General features: G+C 41.0%; 1 protein-coding gene across 4 annotated transcripts; it reads left to right on the plus strand.

Moving 5' to 3' along the window:
• The first annotated feature begins 1,459 nt into the window (after positions 1-1,459).
• On the plus strand, positions 1,460-22,475 carry LOC308682072 (uncharacterized protein). Of its 4 annotated transcripts, none has more exons than XM_081351544.1 (5): positions 1,684-1,898; positions 3,880-4,396; positions 10,010-10,856; positions 10,968-12,048; positions 22,215-22,474. In XM_081351544.1, the coding sequence occupies exons 2-4, from the start codon at positions 4,339-4,341 to the stop codon at positions 12,028-12,030; spliced, it is 1,968 nt and encodes a 655-aa protein (XP_081207670.1). In that variant the 5' UTR covers positions 1,684-1,898; positions 3,880-4,338; the 3' UTR covers positions 12,031-12,048; positions 22,215-22,474. The 4 variants fall into 4 exon arrangements, with proteins under 4 accessions (XP_081207668.1, XP_081207670.1, XP_081207669.1 ...); XM_081351545.1 differs by having other exon boundaries at positions 1,789-1,898; positions 3,885-4,396; XM_081351542.1 differs by having other exon boundaries at positions 1,460-1,898; positions 10,010-12,048; positions 22,215-22,475.
• The last annotated feature ends 1,707 nt before the right edge of the window (positions 22,476-24,182 follow it).

The raw sequence follows: 24,182 nt of genomic DNA on the forward strand, positions 1-24,182 counted from the left end.
TCACTCACCTTTCCATTGAGACTGGAAACTCCTGCAGAACACACACACACAGCATTTATCATCAAGAACTCAATCAATCAGCCAATGATCTGAGATCAGACCTTCAGAAAGCAGACGTCATTGGCTGTCATCATCTCCTCCATGTCTTTGATTGTGTGTGAAAGAGCTGAGATGTGTGTGTTCATCTCCTTCATCCTCTGCTCCTTCTGCTCCTCTTCCTCCCTCAGTGCAGTGACTGTAGCTTCTTCTTCATCTCTGAGGAACTGATGAAGCTCCTCAAACTGCTGTTTAATCTGACGCTCTGTGTGCTCAGCTTGAGACTGAAATCACAGCACACACGGGTGATAGACGTTATTAATACATTTCTATTCTGTGTTTACTGATATTGCTTTTGTTTTGTGTTGCATTTAGTTTGAAGATCTAAAACTTTATCATGTAAAAAAAAAATGAAGAAATCAGGATAGATACTTTGTCCAAATTACAGTAAATGTCATATGAAGTTGAGTAAATATTGAGTGCATGCATGTGTCTGTGTTTATGACTAATTATGGTTCACATGAAACAAGAGACATTTGTCTTACCTCATATATTGAAACCGCTTCACTGATGGGTCTGACTGTGTGATTGTTGTGTAGTTGTGAAGTAAAGCACACTAAACACACAGGCTGTTTGTCCTGCAGACAGAAGAGTTTGAGTTTCTCACTGTGTGAACTGCAGATCTCCTCAGACCCGGATGAACGCCTCTCATTTCTCTCCTTCAGGAACGACTCACACAAGTTTCTTAACGCCAGATTAACTGGAGGATCTTCTCCTGCAGACCGGACACTCCTGAGCTTCCTTGGTTCTCCAGAACTGTGGAAGACACTCTTTACAGACACTGTGACTACAGGATAAAAGAGCAGGAGCCTTGAAGATGTCACAGCACACGGGACAGATATAACCATCCTCAGTGGCTGAAGCCATTTTCACTCTTTCAGCTTTGATGGAATTTTTAATTAATCAAAACTAACATTTATTGTTCTTGCAGGAACAACATTCTAATGCTTACGAATCTTAAATGTTTCCAAACCCGTTGGTCTAAAACTCGTGACTTTGAGTGTGTGAGTGTATAAATAACAAATAGGGGACATGAAACTAGACAGATGTTTAGTTCAACCGCTTCAACCTAATAATCTACCAGACTAGTTAAACGTGTCTTGGCGTTATCAAAAAGTATGGACACTGTCTAAACTTTGACATATATTTAACTGTGATCATTACTTACAGGCGCACACTAAATTATGAATCTATCTCGACTATATTATTAATCAAATGTAGACTTAAACGCTGGCGACCACGGGCTGCAACTTCACCCATACGCTGGCTCATCTGACGGGGGCAAAGTATATGCAGTGGGAGGAGTTGGATGTGGAGCCCCGCCCCCTGGATCTCGTGTTCTGCAGCGGGGATCATCTCCTTTACATGAGACTGTGAGCAAATGGACCAAACATGGCATTACATTGAAAAACTCCGGGTTTACCGAAGAGAACAGTAGTTTCTTCAACTTACCGCGAGCGCGCTTCGGGAACACTGGAGCTGTCGGCTGCGCGTGGTCGTGCTCGTGTACACGCGTCACTTCCGCGTCCCTCAGTTGCCATGGCAGTCCGCGGGAGAGTCGTATCTCTCTGACCAGTGTTATTGTTTGGCACACGATGGCGGCTGTAGAGCGCAGAAGCTGAGTCCCGGGACCTGTGGGCGATCGAGACATCCCGGCCGGACCTTTTACTGTCCATGGGCCGGACCCGAAAGAGCTAGTAGGGCTAGGAGAGCTAGGAGAGCTAGGAGAGCTAGTAGCCGTGTCTCTTCTTCCCTCATTGGGTCTCAGCGTCGAGTCTTCTGAGGTGAGGAGATTAGCTGAGGTGGGTAGTAGCGAAGTACATTTACTTGAGTATTTTTTTTTGGAAAACATTTACTTTTAAGAGTAGTTTGGAATGTGGGTACTATTACTTTACCTCGGGTACATTTCTAATGAAAAAAACTGTACTTTTACTCCGTTACGGTGGGCGACGTTCCTCTCGTTACTGTATTGTGTTGTTAAATGCGTAGTTTATTCCAAGCGCGCTGTGTGTTGTTTCTGGGCTTGAGCGATGCTCAGTTCACTCATGAATCATGCCTTTGCCTGCCGTAGACACAGTTAACCAGTTTAAACATGCTTGCAGAAACATACATTTGATTACATTCTGGAGAACAGACAGAAGAAGATCCGTCGATGTACTTTTGTTTACAACGCCTACACGCCTTTGAATGCAACACACTGCAGATTCGCTTTATTTCCACATTGTCTAATAATCCAAATGTAGTTGCATAAGTTACTATTATACAAACCAGAGGACAGGCAATGATTTTCGGGCTGTACAGATGGCAGAAATAATGCTCGTCTCTTCTGTTTTTGATGCAAAGATAGCCTATCTACTTATGATAATAATAGTAATTTAAATAAAAAAATCTAAATAATATAATTTTATATATATATGACGACTTCATATGCAAATGCCTCCATCTGAAATTTTCTTCTAAAAGAGCATTTTTATCAAGCTTGTATGTTTATGTTCAGTTATTTCACTTAAATGGCAATGAAAAGTACCTATTAATTGTCATTAAAGTGAAATTACTGAACTTAAATATACAAGCTTGATAAAAATCCTCCAAAATAATAATATTAATAATAATAAATAATAATAATAATTTTCCCACCTAAATCCTTAATAATATTATCCTTTTATTCAGGCAGAGTGGTCTCTCTTGTGCCGCCCCGTCACGGACAACATGTGTGCCAGTAGAGCAGTAAAACAAGAAATGTCTAAAAAACATTGAAGCGGGAGGTTTAGTGGCAAACATTGGCCATGCTCTGGAAAACTAGAACAGTGACAGGGAGCGCCGCATCCACACACCCCTCTGGATTTTGTGGTGGATTTTAATTAATCAACTTTAATTAAACAACTAACATTTGTTTCTCTTGCAGGAACAGCATTCATATGCTTTTAAATGTTTCCAAACTCTTTGGGGAAAAACTTGTGACTGAGTGTATGTGTCTATGTGTATTAATAATACAGAAAGGGGAAGTGAAACTAGACAGTCTGTTAGAACAAATTAAGTCATCGTTAGAACCTTGTGATAAGTAATCACAAGATCAGAGTTTGCTTTACCTAGTAACAGAGGGGTTTGCATATGAAGAACCAATCAAGTAGTGGGGAAATTATGTAACGCAGCTCATGAAATGTATGTCACACCTCTATACTATATAATCTGTTGTGTTTACGGTGGGATTCTCAATGGAATTTGTCTGAGATCCTCCGGCCTTGCTTCTTGGGAGAGATTCCCTGAGAACTGCTCGGGAAGATCTCCTGGCCGTGATTAAAGCATTTCAAGGACATTTGCAGGTCTGTTTGTCGATTTATTCCTGCGCAGGAAGCTAGTTTAGGGAAACAAGTTAGTTAGAAACTTGGCCAGTTGTCGACTGAAGACGCAAGAGCTAGAGTATAAAGGTATTGGTGTCGAGTGGAGACGCCCCAGATAGTTAGGTTTAGGAAAATATCTACCACAATTTCCATGGGCTTGGATGACTTCGAGGGCATTTGTTGGCTACTATATCTGTGTTTATTTCTGTTTATGATTTGAACTGTTTTTCTTACCGTTATTTATACTTGGAAGAATTTAAATGATTTATATTCTTTTCTATATTTCTAGATGCCTGTATGTTAATGAAGAAGCAGAATAAGGTTAAAAATAATTAATGAATTGGCATCAGTTACTGTACGATGAATAGATAGACAGACATAAATGATTAGAAGTGTCATTTATTATAAAAACTCACTCACGATATATTTTTGATTTTGGCAGATCAGCTCCTCCCACACTGGAATACATCATCAGTGAAGCTCCTCCCACCACACTCACATCATCAGTGAAGCTCCTCCCACCACACTCACATCATCAGTGAAGCTCCTCCCACACTGGAATACATCATCAGTGAAGCTCCTCCCATGTTGCAATACATCATCAGTGGAGCTCCTCCCACACTGGAATACATCATCAGTGAAGCTCCTCCCATGTTGCAATACATCATCAGTGAAGCTCCTCCCATGTTGCAATACATCATCAGTGAAGCTCCTCCCACCACACTCCCATCATCAGTGGAGCTCCTCCCACTGCAGTCACATCATCAGTGAAGCTCCTCCCACAGTAATTCTCCAGTAAATGTTGTGAATTCCCATCAGCTACGAGTGAAGACGAGCATCAGAGCATCAGGAAGAGCTGAAATCTGCCAAGACTGAGATCATTAGAGAGGACAGAGAGAACATGAGTGATCCAGAACCCTGCAGAATGAAACACTCTGAAGATCCTGAAGAACAAAGAGGTTGGTGTTTATTCCTCATTCATTAATGGTGCTGAAGAACATTCATGTTAGAAACATTCAGGCTCTTCATCACATTTAGATAAACAGTTACACTATGAAACGGTACAGAATGTTCTGGGTTTTCCTCAAGAAATGGTCAGTAAAGGAGGTTTGAGACACTTTTATATTGATGGTCAACATCAGATCAAGCTAAATACTATTTTAACTTTTATTTCACATTTATTTTATATCTGGTTCCCAATTTGCAACAAAGTTACCAGAATTTTAGTCATTTTCATCAGTTTACACATTTTTTATTTATAGGAATAGTCAGTAAACCCCAAGTTACTGATAAAGTAGTATTTGTCAAATATTATATTCACAGTTATAGATCTTAGAGTAACTTTGGTGACAGGGTTGGTGAAAACAGTCAATGCCACAGTTTGTGTAAGCACTGAGACAGTGGGTTGAGATTGTTTTCTTGTCTTCCCATCATGCAGTAGAAAGAGCCCAGATGATGTCACAATTTTAAGAAATGCTGTGTTTTTAAAAGGAGGATAATCATGTCAGGAGTAACAGGGTTGAGTGAAACATGTAGGACACAGATAAAGCTAATAACAGTAGTTAACCCTCTGGGGTCTGAGCTGTTTTCTGGGCCCTGGAGGTGTTCTGACATGCTCTGACATTTGTGCTTATTTCTGTTACTTGTGACATTTTCATGGCTAAAGTCTGATTACACTGTATTCTGCACAAACTCTGCTACAATAATATATCAGCACCATGTGTGTAAAAGTTTGTAGTTTTGAGATAATGACGTTTATGCGTGGTTTGTGAAAATACAAAAAAAAAATTCTCACTGAAATAAGCTCATGAAACCCATACTGATTATTTCTTCACAAGACTTTTGAAAATTGTATCACGTAGCCTAGAATATTTGCTCCAAAACTATGTGAAAATCACCCTGACTGCTCATTCAGAGAAGACAATATATTGATTTAAAAATTTTACGACGTGTTTTGTGTGAAAAAGCTTTATGCGGAGGTCATTAATATGTAAGCTTTTCTCACCTGAGAAAGACAAAGACCCTCCCCTAACGGCCCTATTAGGAGCTATCAGGCCCTGCCATTCTGAGCAACCTTGCACAATACTGTAAATGAGGAGATTTAAAAATACTTTTTGATTGTTTGGATTTATTTACAACACAACACAACATAGTCCAAAGATACACAACAAATAACAAAAAAGCACATTATTGAAAACAATGATCCACATACGGCAGCTGTTACGAACACTGGTCATAGGATTAAATAATGCCGACGTTGTTCGGTGATTCCGTGATATTTGTGGGAGTTTTATTCAGCGACCACCTGGCTGAGGTTTGGACGCGTGCTCATAAAAGAAGCGACGCGGTTGCGGCACGCATGCGATGCAGCGCGCTCGTTCGTCCAGGCGCTCATGCCGTGGTGAGATAAACGTCTAAACTCTTCAGAATGCCGCAAGCACACGCAGGTCATGTGACAAAAAACAACTGACCTTTCCTTGACAACATCGAAAGCTCGGCCGAACAGCTGATCATAGCTCATAAATATATGTAGTTGTAAAGGGCTAGAAATAAATTAATCCTTCCTTCCTCGTCATCATGGAGAGCGCAGTTCATGTTGCATAGCAACGACAGACGCCACGGGAGCGCAAGCGCTTGTAGAAAGGAGAACGAGGCGCGGCCGTGCTTTCCACACGTTTTTAGACGCGATATGTGAACACAGTTCCTAATTCATAATAAACTGAGAATCTATTTGGTTTAAAATCGTTTTTGTTTTGTTTAAAAGGGATATCACGATTGCTATATCAGACAACTACACAGAATAACATGTTCCAGTCTATTTATAAAAAAAACTAATTTGAGTCATTAATTCAAACACGTTTAAAACGAATGAATTCAGTCTCATTCATAAATACCTGTATAATTAATGGATGATCACCGTTTTTTAATGAATCTCTTTAGTCTTCTTGAATAAATGATTAAAAAAAAAAAACGTCGATTTTTGCCACCTAGGCTACTTTGTCAAATATTTTTTTTTTTTTTTTTAAGTTCAATAAATGTTCCTTTTTTAAATTGAGACTTGTAACATTTGTTATCATCATTGTGTCATTTTTATGATGTAGCCTAAACTGAGTGAGCAAAAGCAGTATCGGCTCCAAATATCGGCCCAAGAAAATCGGCAGCCCGTAAGTTCATCGGCTAAGGCTGATGAAAAAAAATCGGTATCGGTATCGGTATCGGCATCGGCACTAAAAAATCCATATCGGTCGATCCCTAATATATATATATTGCAGCACAGCACATAGCTTATGCCTACAAGGCACAACAAACCTGGTGTTCATTTTATATATAGCATAATTACAATAGCCTATAAATCGTTAAACAGGAACACTTCAGTAACACTGCACTAGAGAAAAATATATTGATTATCACTTTAAATTAGATTTTTTTTTTTTTTTATTTAAGGCCATAAAAGGTCTTAAAATATATATATATATATATATATATATATTTTTTTTTAAATGTCTTATTTTTACTTATGAAAGGTCTTAGATTTTAGATGCCACTTTGACTTAGACTTATCTAAATGCTTTCGATATTAAAACTATCTAATTAGCGTAGGCCTATGTATTTTTTTAATTCTATCTTTGTGGATTTGCTTGTTCACGTGACAATTCGCGTCACTTACGGCACATATTAGCCTGCGTCTGTCTCCTGCACGCGAGAGGAGAGAAGAAAACGAGTAAATGTCAGTTCAGTTGTAAGTTCAGTCTTTATGTGCTTTAGGAGTGTGTGCGATATTGAACTATGATGATATTGTACTCATTGTTTTAACTATGTACGAGGCACTGCGAGTGCGAGCTGACATCGCGTTTGTCTCTCATGCTTTCACTGCGTGATGTGTCAGTGCAGTTATAGATGTGCCCAAATGAGTTGTTGTCTTATATAATATCATATGTGACCTGATCCAGCAAAATGAGTCACAGTGACCCAAATTTCAAAATTGAGATTTTGGTATTAATGGAAAGAGGAGACCATAAGCTTTCAAATGATATCCTAGTCAAAGTCATACCTTGAATGGTTGTAAAGATATATACATTGGAATTATGGTCGTCTGCCCTCTTTTTCCAACTGAAAACCTGAGAAAATCACTTTTAAAGTTTTTTGCCCGTTTTTTTTTTTCATATCTTTCAAAATCCATTGCATTTAAAGGGATGAACTATTTATTGTACAGCTTAATTTGACCAAAGACATTAATATATGCAATTATGCCAGGCTGAAGCTCAAATTATTTTAAAGTTTTTATTTGAATAAATAATTTCAAAGGCACTTTTACAAACATTTACTAAAATCAGAAAGATTGAACAGAGGTGCTACAGTTTTGCTTGAGAGAGGGTGTGTGTGTGTGTGTGTGTGTGTGTGTGTGTGTGTGTGTGTGTGTGTGTGTGTGAGAGAAAGTGAGAGAGGCAGAGAGACAAGGAAACAGAGAACAAATAATGTTAGCCTATGCAATCATATCTTTGTGTAGGCTAGTTGACAATAACAGTGTAACATATTCATAACGGAGAGACCAACAGTTAAATATTGGGTTAAAATAAATCAAACACATTGTAATGGATTCTCCTTGCAGATAAATACACTCACACAATAATTGCACTCACTCTCATCCATACAGGGCTGTCACTTTCTCTATTGCTGTCACCAGAAGATGACACTCTCCATATCCAAAACAATCACTGACTAGCCTTAGCCACTCTTGCTGACCAGCAGCAGAGCTTAGGTTAGAAGCCTCCAGTGAGTTCAATGCTTTTGGCGACTTTGCTCTCTTTTGACAGCGACATTTCTCAAATTAATAATATTTAATCTTTCTGAGGAGATCTGCTAGCTTGTTTACACAGAGCGCTGCGAGTCTGACAGGAGGATGGCTGGACCAATCGCGTGCCGGTCAGTCGAAATGGGGCTTCCCATTGACAAATGATCAGCGTTTGTGTACATTTCTAAGCTTTTTGATTGGTTCTATACAACGTGTAAAACCATATTTGGAGAGCAGAGACAGTTTGAGGGGATTCCCGGGAAATGCTCAGGTGACGAGAGGAGTTGAGAAAAGTAATATTCATTTCCAGCGAATTTAGTAAAACTTTGTAAAAACTTACTGATGAACTGATCAAAAAGTAGGCTACTGTTCACATGCGTTTTACTACTATATAATATAATAATAATTTAGTACTTTCTCCTGTTATTGTTGGTTTCCTCTTTTCTCATCATTTGGAATGAGGATAAAAAAAAAATATGCAAATAAGTTTAAATGTCTGTTCAAGATCTACTATTTCCTAATTATGAGTCTGAGTCTATTTACACCCCACATACACTTTCAGTCATCCCCAATATTTTTCTAATTTACAGTATATCTCTATCTTTAAGTCCTTTCAAGCCACAAGATTTTGAAATTTTGATGTCAAAATCCAGCATTTAAAAAAAAAAAAAACCTTGGTGCCTAAATGGTTAAGGAGCCATATCACCCTGTAGCCCAAGACTGGTCTCCCACTGAAGCTAAGCAGGGCTGAGCCTGGTCAGTCCCTGGATGGGAGACCTCCTGAGAAAACCAGGTTTCTGCTTATCCGAGGCCGGGTCGTGGGGGTAGCAGTCTAAGCAGAGATGCCCAGACTTCCCTCTCACTAGACACTTCCTCCAGCTCTTCCATGGGGGACACCGAGGCGTTAGGTAGATAGTCTCTCCAGCGTGTCCTAGGTCTTCCCCGGGGTCTCCTCCCAGTGTCTCTTCCTTCGAAATAGAGTAGGGGTGTAACCCCGGCATCCTGGCCAAATTTGCCCCTTGGCCTCTGTCCATCATGGCCTCCTAATCATCCCCATATACTGATTGGCTTCATCACTGTCTCCTCTCCACCAGTAAGCTGATGTGTGGTGGGCGTTCTGGCGCAATATGGCTGCCGTTGCATCATCCAGGTGGATGCTGCACATTGGTGGTGGTTGAGGAGATCCCCGTTTCCATGAAAACCACACTTACGGTGTGGGCAGAGTCTGGAGCCCCAACTCGGCTTCCTTCCCAAGATTCACCCGCTTAAACTTCCAGTTTGACTCCAGCTACAACTCCAATCAAGCCAAGTTGGGCCCCAGACCACTGGCCACTAACACCTACCCATCCCACCCACGACTCTGGAATTTTATTAATACTTCACTGTTACTGAATAAATATATTGTTGTTATACTTCTTTAAAATTAATACATTTTTATAATTTGTGAATCAAAGATGAAGTGGGCTTATTTGGAACAAATGCGTGCTAAAAAGTTCCAATTAAGCCCATGCCAGACTTATGACTTTATTCCTAAATTATCTTATTTTTATATTCTAAAATGTACATCAACTAATAAATACATTTTCAAATGAGAGATAAATCTTGCATCTTAAATAATTTTTCTTATAAACTGTCAATTTCTATGAAAAAATCTTAGACTTTTGGTGGGCTTATTGGGTACACCTACCCCAATAGTTCTTGCTAAAGAAACATGGGATAATTATCAAATTATCATAATATTTAAAAAAATTTAATTTTATATTTTTTTCTTTCATGTCAGGCCTGATGGAAGAGAGCGAGGAGAGTGAAGAACTTATGGAAGTGAAAGAGGAGAGTGAAGAACTGAGTAAAGTGAAGAAGGAGAGTGAAGAACTGAGTGAAGTGGAGGAGGAGAGTGAAGAACTGAGTGAAGTGAAGAAGGAGAGTGAAGAACTGAGTGAAGTGGAGGAGGAACATCATGTCCATCCTGGAGAAAAACCTTTGAGTCGCTCAAAGACTAAAAATAATTTTTTAAAGAAAAGAGCCAAGAAATCTTTCACCTGCACTCAGTGTGGAAAGAGTCTCACAAGCAAAGGAAGTCTTGAGCGTCACATGAGGATCCACACCGGAGAGAAGCCGTTCACATGTGACCAGTGTGGAAACAGCTTCACATGCAAACGAAGTCTAGAGATTCACATGAGGATCCACACTGGAGAGAAGCCGTTCTCATGTGACCAGTGTGGAAACAGTTTCACAAGCAAACGAAGTCTAGAGATTCACATGAGGATCCACACCGGAGAGAAGCCGTTCTCATGCGATCAGTGCAGCAAAACATTTATCTGTGCATCAGTCCTGAAGACACACCTGACAGTTCATACTAAGGAGAAGCCACATTTATGTTCTGTGTGTGGAAAGAGTTTTTCACTTCTGCTGTATTTACACGCACATCAGAAAATTCACACTGGTGTAAGAGAGTACATGTGCTTTGAGTGTGAGGAGACTTTTACTACAGCAAACAGTTTAAAACTGCACCAGAGAATACACACTGGAGAAAAACCTTACAAGTGTTCACACTGCGACAAGAGATTCAGTCAGTCAGGACATCTGAAAACACATGAGAGGATCCACACTGGAGAGAAACCTTACAAGTGTTCACACTGCGACAAGAGATTCAGTCGATCAGCACATCTGAAAACACATGAGATGATCCACACTGGAGAGAAACCTTACAAGTGTTCACACTGCGACAAGAGATTCAGATGTGCTGATCGACTGAAAAGACATGAGATGTTCCACACCGGAGAGAAGCCATTCTCATGTGACCAGTGTGGAAACAGTTTCACAAGCAAACGAAATCTTGAGATTCACATGAGGATCCACACCGGAGAGAAGCCGTTCTCATGTGATCAGTGTGGGAAGAGTTTCACATGCAAACTGAATCTTGGGCGTCACATGATGATCCACACCGGAGAGAAGCCGTTCTCATGCGATCACTGCGGCAAAACATTTCTTAGGGCATCAGACCTGAAGACACACCTGACAGTTCATACGAAGGAGAAGCCACATTTATGTTCTGTGTGTGGAAAGAGTTTTTCACTGCTGCCATATTTACACGCACATCAGAAAATTCACACTGGTGTGAGAGAGTACATGTGCTTTGAGTGTGAGAAGACTTTTACTACAGCGAGAAGTTTAAAACTGCACCAGAGAATTCACACTGGAGAAAAACCTTACAAGTGTTCACACTGTGACAAGAGATTCAGTCAGCCAGGACATCTGAAAGCACATGAGATGATCCACACTGGAGAACAACCTTACAGGTGTTCACACTGCGACAAGAGATTCAATCAGCCATCAAATCTGAAAACACATGAGATGATCCACACTGGAGAGAAACCTCACAAGTGTTCACACTGCGACAAGAGATTCAGTCGATCAGCAAATCTGAAAACACATGAGATGTTCCACACTGGAGAGAAGCCGCACACGTGTGATCAGTGTGGGAAGAGTTTTCCTTTTAAAAGTGACCTGAAGAAACACATGAGAGTTCACACTGGAGAGAAGCCGTTTAAGTGTGATCAATGTGGGAAAGATTTCAGTCATTCTTACCACCTTAAAGAACACATGATAATCCACACTGGAGAAAAACCTTACAAGTGTTCACACTGCGACAAGAGATTCAGTCAATCAGCACATCTGAAAAGACATGAGAGGATCCACACTGGAGAGAAGCCGCACACGTGTGATCAGTCTGGGAAGAGTTTCTCTATTAAAAGTCGCCTGAATCTACACATGAAGATCCACACTGGAGAAACCACTTAAACAAAGTCTGAGATCACGGTAAGTAGTTTATTTTCATGGTTTCCTACGTTCAATCAAGTGAGCGTAGCCGGCAACTTCAACACACGCACGCTGTTTTCGCAGTCACACCAAGACTTTAATGCAATAATTACCTTCATTTGAAATATAAGGCTGTGTTTACTTCCCTTTGCGAGATGCGAGACTTTCCTGATGCAAGAAGACCACCATTCAACCCGAAAAAGTTCACAGATCTATTCCAATGACTCCGAAGCTGTTCAGTTAAGGAGTAAATCATGGGCTAATTTTAATTTTGGGGTGAACTATCCCTTTAATTCAGTATTAACATGCAGCAAGATCTAGTGAGAAAACATTTGAATTCAGCACATAATTCTGTTTTTAACCACATACTGTATATCAGATCAAACAGCACTGACTTGGAAGCCAGGAGAAACATGCCATGAACGAACAAAAGTTCATGAAGTTATAAGGCTTTTAAGTCCACAAATACCAACATTCCCTATGGATTTAATGTTGTAGTAATGCTAACTGTAACCATGGTATTGTGGCAGAAAGTGTCAAATGTTTTTACATTTTCATTTCAGGATTCATACATCCTTTTGAGTGTATAATTCAAGCACTAATCACAGACTCTTAAGCCATTCATTCCATTCTTCCAGCTCTTCAAATCTCTAAATATTATCCCATTTTAATGTTACTTTTAATGTGATGAATGAACACGTGTCGCAATGCAGGTTGAAGTAGGGAAGGATGCAGGATCTACTTCCAGCAGCTTAACCTTATTTACAAAGAACATAAAGAAAGACTCAGGCAAAACACTCTAGACAGGAAACAGAACAACCTAGCATATAGGGGTGGGGGGGGATGTCTACAGTGAAACATCATGATGAATGATGACATTGGTAAGGGGATGGGGGGGCGGGGTAACGTGACATAACTGCCAGATTCAAACTGCGTTCGTGCTATGGCTGGCACTGAGCTAAAGACGGACGCGCTCAGCGCTTGTCATATATCACAACGAGACACAGCTGGGTCAAATGAACTAACGAGTAATTAACAGGACAACAGGTGAAGGATCAAATAAACCTGGAAACAGACATATTCCATCAACGGGGTGGTGGATGAGGGCGTGGCTTACCCAGAGCAGGAAGCCTCTAGTGCTGAGCCGGAAGTGCAGCGGGCCCAGGGTGGAGCCGGCAGATCGGGGCTGAGCATCTTGGAGTGAAGAAGCTTGGGCTCTGCAGAACTGACGTGAAGAGACTCAGGATCAGCAGACATGACATGAAGATGCTCAGACTTGGCAGGCATGACGTGAAGAAGCTCAGGATTGGCAGGCATGACGTGAAGAGATTCTTGAGTGGCGGCCATCTTGATAGATCGTGTTGACATCAGTGGTGGTTCTGCCATGCTGGACATCAGTCTTCGACGCCCAGAGATTGTTCTGGTGGCAGGCTTGATGGCTGGCAAGCTGGTTTTCTCCTCACTCTCCCTGATGGTAAAGGAGGATCTATTGTGGTCAAGCACCCACTCTACTCTACTCTAGTCCTTGAAGCTCCCCCGAGGACCATCTTTGGGCAGGCGTGCTCTGGTCTCTGAGTTCAGAAAAACACACTGAGGCTGGTGTCATCATAATGGACGAAAGGTACCAAATCCACATACCTCATTGTGTGGGCCTCGAGGGACAGATCCCCCCCTGGGAGAGGAGGAGAATCTCTACCACTGTTAGATCCATTTTTAGGGTCTGTCGTTCTGTCACAATGCAGGTTGAAACAGGAAAGGATGCAGGATCTACAGTGGGGAGAACAAGTATTTGATGCACTGCTGATTTTGCAGGTTTTCCCACTTACAAAGCATGTAGAAGTCTGTAATTTTTATCATAGGTTCTCTTCAACTGTGAGTGACGGAATCTAAAAAAAATCCAGAAAAACACATTGTATGATTTTTAAGTAATTAATTTGCATTTTATTGCATGACATGAGTATTTGATATATCAGAAAAGCAGAACTTAATATTTTGTACAGAAACCTTTGTTTGCAATTACAGAGATCATGCATTTCCTGTAGTATCAGCACACGACTTCCTGTTGTCGAATGTGCATGCGTCGCGTCTGAACGCGTTGTTGTCTTTGGAGCTCTATCGATTTAATTTATAATTCTTGATTTTACTCTTTAAACTTACTTACAACAAACATTTTCTACTTTTCCTCACTGAGAAGCACTACTGCTCAAACCTCATAGTTACAACGCGGACTGTTGAGCAGACGTGTCTCAAGCCTGTTAGTGATTCTACGCTGGATACTCTTATAGGTTACTCCCGGGGATCACGGCTGAACGCGTCTTCTCAACACTCACTTACAAACATTTTTCACCTATCGTGCGTCTACTCTACACCCGTACCACTTAAAAGACGGATTACATCTAAGACGCTTGTCAGAAATTAGTATTAATTGATAGCATCACTGGTAGTGTCGTTGCTAACTTACTGTCCATCTGTTAAAATGGCGAATATATCAGATGCAAGTAGTCTACCTTTTGGTGCAGGTGAGGACACATTTGAGCTGCACGCGGTACAGTCTGAGCTGGAAGCTGTTGAGAAACAGATCCACGACCTTTTAGTGAGACAGGCCGAGCTGATAGACCGGCGTTTGGCTCTTGAAACATCACGCGCTGATGCTCACAAATCAGAGATTAATGTTACTAACCCGCTGACTCCGACCTCGTCTACTCCGTGCGTTACTCGGCATCGGTCCCGAGCGCCAAGGTCGCGATCAGCCATGGTCTCGTTCACTCCGGCTCCAACACGCCACCACGAAGCCTGGATATTTCCGCAGCGGAAGACGCGAGTCAGGTCTAGACCAAGACCCTCTCCGACCCTCCCGGTTTTCGAGTTATCCACACAAAACCGCTTCTCCCCTCTTCGCGAAACAGAACGCGATGCTGTGATCATCGGTGATTCCATTGTTCGGCACGTCCATGCTACATCAGGTAAAAATAAGGTGCACAGTCACTGCTTTCCTGGTGCTCGTGTTTCTGAAATCGCTGCTCGCGTTCCCGAGATTCTGAACGATAACGAGCGCGTTGGAACTTTGGTATTGCACGCGGGAGTGAACGACATCAGGCTGCGCCAGACGGAAGTTCTGAAGAAAGACTTCAGGAATCTGATCGATACGGTACGCAGCACATCGCCTGATATAACGATCATTGTGTCAGGACCGCTTCCCACGAACCGTCTAGGACATGACAAGTTTAGTAGATTATTCGCGCTAAATGAATGGTTAACGTCATGGTGCAATGAGCAGAAACTGCTCTTTGTAAATAATTGGAATCTGTTTTGGGAGCGTCCTAGGCTATACCGTGCTGATGGCTTACACCCAAACAGATTCGGATCGGATCTTCTGTCAGATAACATCTCCAAAATGTTAAATACCTTTTGACTAGTAACCAAAAGTCCAAATCATAGTCTCTGCTGCACCAAATTAACTGATATAAATACTAGTGTAGAACATTGCATAGAAACTGTGTCTATTCCTCGTTTAGTGCGATCAATTAATAAATCTACTGCAGGATCTAGGAAAAATCTAATTGTTATTAAAACAGAAAATGTTGCTATTAGTAAACAAAAACAATTTCTAAAGCTAGGTCTTTTAAACATTAGATCACTCACACCTAAGGCAGTTATTGTAAATGAAATAGTCACAGATAATAGCATAGATGTACTTTGCCTTACTGAAACCTGGCTTAAACCAAATAATTATTTCGGTCTAAATGAGTCTACTCCATCAGGATACTCCTATAAGCACGAGCCCCGTCTGATTGGTCGTGGCGGCGGTATTGCAACTATCTATAGAGATATTCTCAATGTTACTCAGAAAACGGGTTATAAGTTTATTTCATTTGAAGTACTTGTACTAAATGTTATGCTCTTAGATGATAGAAAAACATCCCTATTATCTTTAGCCTTGGCTACCGTATATAGACCGCCTGGGCCTTACGCTGATTTCCTAAAAGAATTTGCAAATTTTCTCTCAGATCTATTGGTCAATGTCGATAAAATATTAATTGTTGGAGATTTTAACATACACGTAGATAATCAAAATGATACGTTAGGGGCTGCGTTTATAGACTTATTAAACTCCTTTGGGGTTAAGCAAAAAGTTACCGGACCAACTCATCGTTTTAATCATACACTCGATTTAATTATATCACATGGAACCGATCCAACCGATATAGATATCATTCCGCAAAGTGATGATGTAACTGACCATTACATGGTAACTTGCATATTACGTACCCCGGTAATATATCATGCTGCGCCGCGTTATCGATTAGGCAGAACAATCCTTCCATCCACCATAGATAATTTTTCAAATTGCTTATCGGATCTGTCTCAGCTGCTGCCTGAACCTAAACAAACAGATGAACTAGACGAACTAACCAGCACTATGAGCACCGTTCTCTCTGGAAAATGGGATATTGTTGCACCTATGAGACTAAAAAAGGTCAGAGAGAAAATTAAAGCACCATGGTACAACAATACTACTCGTGTTCTAAAGAGAGAAACCCGTAATTTAGAGCGTAAATGGAAACAAACTAATTTAGAGGTTTTTAGAATCGCTTGGAAAGACAGTACGTCACGCTATAAAAAGGCCCTAAAAGCGGCCAGGGCTGAGCATCTCCGCAAACTAATAGAAAATAACCAAAACAATCCTAGGTTCTTATTTAACACTGTGGCTAGACTAACAAATAAACAGATGTCTCCTGAACAAAATATTCCGTTACAGTTTAGTAGTAATGATTTCATGAAGTTCTTCACTGAGAAAATAGAAAACATCAGATCTACAATTGTAAACGTTCAATCTTCAATCGCGCCTTATAATTCAGCCTCGATTATCACCCCGCAAGAACAATTACAGTGCTTTACAACTATAGAACAAAAAGAGTTAAATAAATTTATCATTTCCTCTAAAACAACAACATGTTTATTAGATCCCATACCAACTAAACTATTGAAAGAAGTGTTACCTATAGTGGAAGAGCCTCTCCTCAATATTATTAACTCGTCTTTATCTTTAGGTCATGTTCCAAGAACATTTAAATTGGCAGTTATAAAACCTCTCATTAAGAAACCACAATTAGACCCAAATAACCTAGCAAATTATAGACCCATTTCAAATCTTCCTTTTATGTCCAAAATATTAGAAAAAGTTGTGTCTGCCCAACTGGGCTCTTTCTTGCAAGAAAATTACACCTATGAAAAGTTTCAGTCTGGGTTCAGGCCGCATCATAGCACTGAAACTGCACTCGTTAAAATCACAAATGATTTACTCTTAGCTTCTGACCAAGGCTGTATCTCAATACTAGTTTTACTTGATCTTAGTGCTGCGTTCGATACTATAGATCACACAATACTCTTAGATCGGCTACAAAACTATACCGGTGTTCAAGGACAAGCATTAAGCTGGTTCAGATCATACCTATCTGACCGCTACCATTTTGTCTATTTAAACGGAGAAAAATCGATCATAACTCCAGTAAACTATGGAGTGCCGCAAGGATCTGTGTTAGGCCCTCTATTATTCTCAATATATATGCTGCCACTTGGAAATATTATAAGGAAACATGGAATTAGTTTCCATTGTTATGCTGATGACACTCAACTATATATTTCATCACAGCCGGATGAAAACGCTAAATTATCCAAATTGACAGAGTGTGTTAAAGATATAAAAGATTGGATGACGCACAATTTTCTTTTATTAAATCCAGATAAGACGGAGGTAATACTTATCGGTTCAAAAAACCGCCCACAAAACCTCTTACAATACAACTTTAACATAGTAGGGTGTCCTGTTACTTTATCCTCTACAGTAAAAGACCTGGGTGTTATATTAGATTGTAACTTGTCTTTTGAAAATCATATTTCATATGTTACAAAAACAGCATTTTTTCACCTTAGAAATATTGCTAAATTACGTAACATGCTATCTGTTTCTGATGCAGAAAAGCTAGTTCATGCATTCATGACCTCGAGACTAGATTACTGTAATGCTTTATTAGCTGGTTGTCCTGCATCCTCAATAAACAAGCTACAGTTAGTCCAAAATGCCGCCGCTAGAGTTCTTACTAGATCAAGAAAGTTTGACCATATAACACCAATTTTATCATCACTGCATTGGTTACCTATAAAGTTCCGTATTAATTACAAGGTATTGCTACTGACTTATAAAGCCCTTAACGGATTAGCTCCAGTTTATTTAACGGATCTTCTATCGCCCTATAATCCATCGCGCTCTTTAAGATCACTAAATTCGAGGCTTCTGGTCATACCTAGGATATCCAGATCCACCAAAGGAGGGAGAGCATTTTCACATTTAGCACCAAAACTCTGGAATAGCCTTCCTGATACTGTTCGTTGCTCAGATTCGCTCTCCCAGTTTAAAACTAGATTAAAGACGCATCTCTTCAGCCAGGCATTCATATAATATTTTAATCTTACAGTTAAATCCGGTCTCTACTTCATAAACGCCAGAGGAGAACTGGCCCCCGACTGAGCCTGGGTTCTCCCAAGGTTTTTTTTTTCTCCATTAGGTCACCTAATGGAGTTTTTCGGTTCCTTGCCACTGTTGCCTTTGGCTTGCTCAGTTGGGGATACTTAATTTGATTAATCGATTCACCAGTGCTATTGATCTGCATTACCAAACGTGGATGTTTTACACCAGAAACAAACACTGATGTACTATTTTATTTAATACTGTGAAGCTGCTTTGATACAATCTGTATTGTGAAAAGCGCTATATAAATAAAGTTGACTTGACTTGACTTGAGTTCTTGACCAGGTTTGCACACACTGCAACAGGGGTTCTGGCCCACTCCTCCATACAGACCTTCTCCAGATCCCTCAGGTTTCGGGGCTGTCGCTGGGCAATACGGACTTTCAGCTCCTCTAAAGATTTTCTTTTGGGTTCAGGTCTGGAGACTGGCTAGGCCACTCCAGGACCTTGAGATGCTTCTTACGGAGCCACTCCTTAGTTGCCCTGGCTCTGTGTTTCGAGCCGTTGTCATGCTGGAAGACCCAGCCACGACCCATTTTCAATGCTCTTACCGAGGGAAGGTGGTTGTTGGCCAAGATCTTGCGATACACGGCCCCATCCATCCTCCCCCAATATGGTGCTGTCGTCCAGAACAATAATGTGTTTCCACCTCCATGCTTCACGGTTGGGATGGTGTTCTTGGGGTTGTACTCATCCTTCTTCTTCCTCCAAACACGGCGAGTGGAGTTTAGACCAAAAAGCTCTATTTCTGTCTCATCAGACCACACAACCTTCTCCCATTCCTCCTCTGGATCATCCAGATGGTCATTGGCAAGCTTCAGACGGGCCTGGACATGCGCTGGCTTGAGCAGGGGGACCTTGCGTGCACTGCAGGATTTTAATCCATGACGGCGTAGTGTGTTACTAATGGTTTTCTTTGAGACTGTGGTCCCAGCTCTCTTCAGGTCATTGACCATGTTCTGCGGTGTAGTTCTCGGCTGATCCCTCATCTTCCTCATGATCATTGATGCCCCACGAGGTGAGATCTTGCATGGTGCCCCAGACCGAGGGAGATTGACCGTCATCTTGAACATCATCTAATAATTGCACCAACAGTTGTTGCCTTCTCACCAAGCTGCTTGCCTATTGTCCTGTAGCCCATCCCAGCCTTGTGCAGGTCTACAGTTTTACCCCTGATGTCCTTACACAGCTCTCTGGTCTTAGCCATTGTGGAGAGGTTAGAGTCTGTTTGAGTGAGTGTGTGGACAGGTGTCTTTTATACAGGTAACCAGTTCAAACAGGTGCAGTTAATACAGGTAATGAGTGGAGAACAGGAGGGCTTCTTAAAGAAAAACTTCTGACTGGTTGGTAGGTGATCAAATACTTATGTCATGCAATAAAATGCAAATTAATTATTTAAAAATCATACAATGTGATTTTCTGGATTTTTGTTTTAGATTCCATCACTCACAGTTGAAGTGTAAAAATTACAGACCTCTACATGCTTTGTAAGTGGGAAAACCTGCAAAATCGGCAGTGTATCAAATACTTGTTCTCCCTAGCTTAACTTTATTTTCAAAGAACATAAAAGAAACCAAAAACTCTAGACAAGAAACAGAACTACCTAGCATGTAGCGACAACAGACAAGATCAGATCAGATTCAACTTTATTGTTATTGCACAAGTACAACCTGTACAGCGATAGAAGTTACGGAGTATCTGAGGGGGCAGTTCAGCTTTTTTCAGTTTCCTGAGGAATAAGATTCGTTGTTGAGCTTTCTTGATCATAATGGAGGTATTGAGTGACCAGGAGATGTCTTGTGAAATGTGGACACCCAGGAGCTTGAAGCTAGTGACCCGCTCTACTTCAGCCCCATTGATGTAAATGGGTGTGTGGGTGCCTGCCTTTGCTTTCTGGAAATCAACAATGAGCTCTTTGTTTTTGGAGGTGTTGAGCGCAAGATTATTATTTGCACACCATGCAGCCAGACTCTGCACTTCCTCCCTGTAGGCTGATTCATCATTGTCCCTGATCAAGCCAAGGAAATTTGATGATAGAGTTAGTGATGTGAATGGGGGAGCAGTCATGGGTGAAGAGGGATAGGCAACTCCGGTCCTGGAGGGCCACTGTCCTGCAGAGTTTAACTCCAACCCTAGTTAAACACACCTGAACAAGGCAATCAGTTTTTTTCAGGATTACTAGAAAAATACAGGCTGTTGAGTTTTTATCAGGGCTGAAGCTAAACTCTGCAGGATAGTGGCCCTCCAGGACCGGAGTTGCCTATCCCTGGTGTACAGTAATGGGCTGAGCACACACCCTTGTGACACACCAGTGTTTAGAGGAAGTGTAGTGTGGAGAAGAGGTTATTTAACCTTACCATCTGGGATCTGTTGATCAGAAAGTCCAATATCAGTTGCAAATGGATATGCTGATGCCAAGCCTGTGTAATTTCATGATCAGATCAGATGGCATGACTGTATTAAAAGCTGAACTGAAATCGATGAATAGCATCCTTGCATATGAATTGCTATTATCTAGATGGGTAAAGGCAGAGTGGAGGACTGTGGATATGGCATCCTCAGTCGATCTGTTGGCACGATATGCATACTGGTGAGGGTCTAGTGCAGGAGGAAGACTGGGTTTGAGGTGAGCTAGGATTAGCTTCTCAAGACATTTGGTGATGATGGGGATCAGTGCTACCGGTCGATAGTCATTCGGGCACTCTGGGTTTGATCACTTGGCCACAGGGACGATGATGGTGGTCTTAAGGCACACAGGAACAACAGCCTGGGCCAGTGACAGATTAAATATATCAGTAAAGACTCCAGACAGTTGCTTTGCACATGTTCTCCACACGCGCCTAGGGATGCCATCCGGGCCGTCTGCTTTCCGTATATTCACCCTGCTCAGTACTGACTGCACAGCAGAGTCAGTGAGTCTGAGGGTTGGTCATCAGGTGGGAGGTGGGTAGTTTTGACAGGCTTAGTGTTGTTGTCCCAGTCAAATTGGGCATAAAAGTTATTAAGCTCATTAGCATAGAAGGTAGTGGTGGTAAGGGGGGTTGAAGTTACTCTTCTGTAACCTGTAATGGCCTGTATCCCTTGCCACATGTGTCGGGGGTCAGAGTTATTGAAGTGCTCCTCAATCAGACGTTTGTGGCTATGTTGGACATTCCGTATTCCCCTTTTCAGTTTAGCCCTGGATGTGCTATAGGCTTCTGCATTGCCAGATCGGAAAGCAATGTCACGAGCCTTTAGCAGTAGACGGACATCCTTATTCATCCAAGGCATCCAATCTCAGATCGGGAAACGGATCTAAAGCAAACTCAAAAATAGCAAACACACTCAACGCGACACCTTTAAATGACGTTCTATTAACATTAAGAAAACTGGACATTGTAACATTCCCATAACCAAAACACCCCCCACCCTCTTAAACATACTGAACATTTGGAAAACATTTTAGAACAAATATTTGTTAGCTTGGTATCCATCCATTGAGTTTATTATTATTATTATGATTTACTTAAGATGTTTGTTTTTTTTTTCAGTTCATAATCAATTAGCATTCAGCTGCAACTTCTACAATACAACATAACAATATTAAAGTTCTGAGCTTCATTTCACTAAGTTTTCTTTCTACCGCTGTGATTTTCAGGTGCTGAAGATGAACAAGATGATCAGGAGTGTCTGAGGATTGCTCTGATCGGGAAGACAGGAAATGGGAAGAGTGCAACAGGAAACAGTATTCTGGGAAGAGATGAGTTTGTCAGTGAATTAAGACTAGATTCAGTCACGACAGTTTGTGAAAAGAGAGTTGGTGAAGTTGATGGTCGATCAGTAACTGTTGTTGATACATACTTTGACACGACTCTGACAAATGGCATTAAAATAAATATTGAAATGTGTTTCCATGTCACCTGGACCTCATGTGTTCATCATTGTGTTGAGTTTGAATGACATGAGACATCATGACAATGACATCAGTGTAACAACTACAAAACCTCAATGAGAAATAACAGAGAGAACATGGTATAAATAGGCTGAGACAAACAATAATGACAAACAGGTGAAAGCAATAATTAATGATGAGTCCGGGCAAAGGATTATGGGGACTGAAGTTCATGGCTGAGTGGCAAAGGTCAGAGGAGGAGTGCCCTCTAGTGGCCGACCTGGGCTCACCAGCTGGTGACTGAGACAGAACATAACACGATTAAACACAATCAAACAAGTCATTGCAAACCTCCCGCTGCTCTGAGCTGCAAATGACTAAAGGAGACCAATGTCTTTTGAAACTACAGGCAACTCTATTTTCATGTGATGTCATCAGATATAACATATGAGTCAAAACATCATCAATCCTGCTTATATAACAGGTTTAGCATAAGTCTAGACAAAAGGGAATTGGAGCGCTGCTGGTATCCCTTGTATCCTCTGGTGCTCATGGAAGGGTTAAATGCTCATGAAAAAGAATTTGGAAAAAAATCCAGGTCCACGCACTCAGTAGGATGCAAAAGTTAGAAAGAAAACACCAACGCGTATCGGCCCACTGGCCTTCATCAGGGTGTTGGTAACAAACAGAATCAAGCCAAGTTGCATTGATTTCAGGTGTGCCACTCTGGCACTTGCAACACAATTTCTTTGCCACTAGAGGCAATAGTTCAGGTCATGTCTAATACCAGAGGTTAAACCAAACAAGACCAATGCTGCGTTCCAGTACACTTTTTAGACACACTCTTGCGAACTTCCCTAAGCACTTCCCCTCGGGGGAATCCCCGCCGCCATTTTGAAGTGCGTTCCACTTCGTGAAGTGGACGAGGGAAGTTTATATGGACAGACCCTCATTCCCTCGATTTTGACCGAGGGAGCGAGTCTACTTCATATGTACACTTCAGGCACCTATATGTCCCACAATGCAGTACGATTGTGACGTCACCACAAACCTTGTCTAATCACCACCACAACAAACTCTGATATATTAATTATATCTTTTTTTATTTATTTAAAACAACCCACACACACCTATATACATTTGGATGCTGCATTAAACAAATTCTTAAAGGGAAAACAATGTAAATAATAAATCAACTCTTTAGCTGATTCCAAGTGATCAAGGGCTTAGGACGTTCCAGTTCAGCCCGCCGCAGTTTCCGCCAGTAGTGGGCACTCATGCAACGTAAGCAATGACGTACATCCGAGTGAACGAGACGGAGGGAAGTTAGTGAGTGAAGGGCATGACAATTTTGGACTGGAACGCAGCACAAGTGAGACATTTCAAGTGACACTACTGCAAACATCCAGTGTACTCCACACAATATGCACCAAAAGTCAATAAACCAGTTACACATCATAATTCTTAATTCATAGTCGAGATGATTCTAAAACAACATGAATTGTGTACAGGGCCGGATCTAGACATTTGGAGGCCCTAGGCAAAATTCATGTTGGAGGCCCCCCCACCCCCAATAAAACACACTTGAAACAAATATGATTCCTAACCTTTTTATTTATACAACATTTAACTTTAAATTTAGTATATTTTTACTTACACAGTACATAAGTTTGGACAAATTACTATTTGTAATGTTTTTGAAAGAAGTCTATAAATCCTCATCAAGCCTGGATT

The sequence above is a fragment of the Scardinius erythrophthalmus genome (assembly GCF_964197995.2).
Source record: "Scardinius erythrophthalmus genome assembly, chromosome: 1".
NCBI lineage: Eukaryota > Metazoa > Chordata > Actinopteri > Cypriniformes > Leuciscidae > Scardinius > Scardinius erythrophthalmus.

What these genes read in the sequence shown, in the direction of transcription:
- LOC308682072 (XM_081351542.1), top strand. Translation starts at nt 4,339, where the DNA reads ATGAGTGATCCAGAACCCTGCAGAATGAAACACTCTGAAGATCCTGAA. An exon ending in AGATCCTGAAGAACAAAGAG is followed by an intron (nt 4,397 to 10,009) that starts GTTGGTGTTTAT and finishes CTTTCATGTCAG; the next exon opens with GCCTGATGGAAGAGAGCGAG.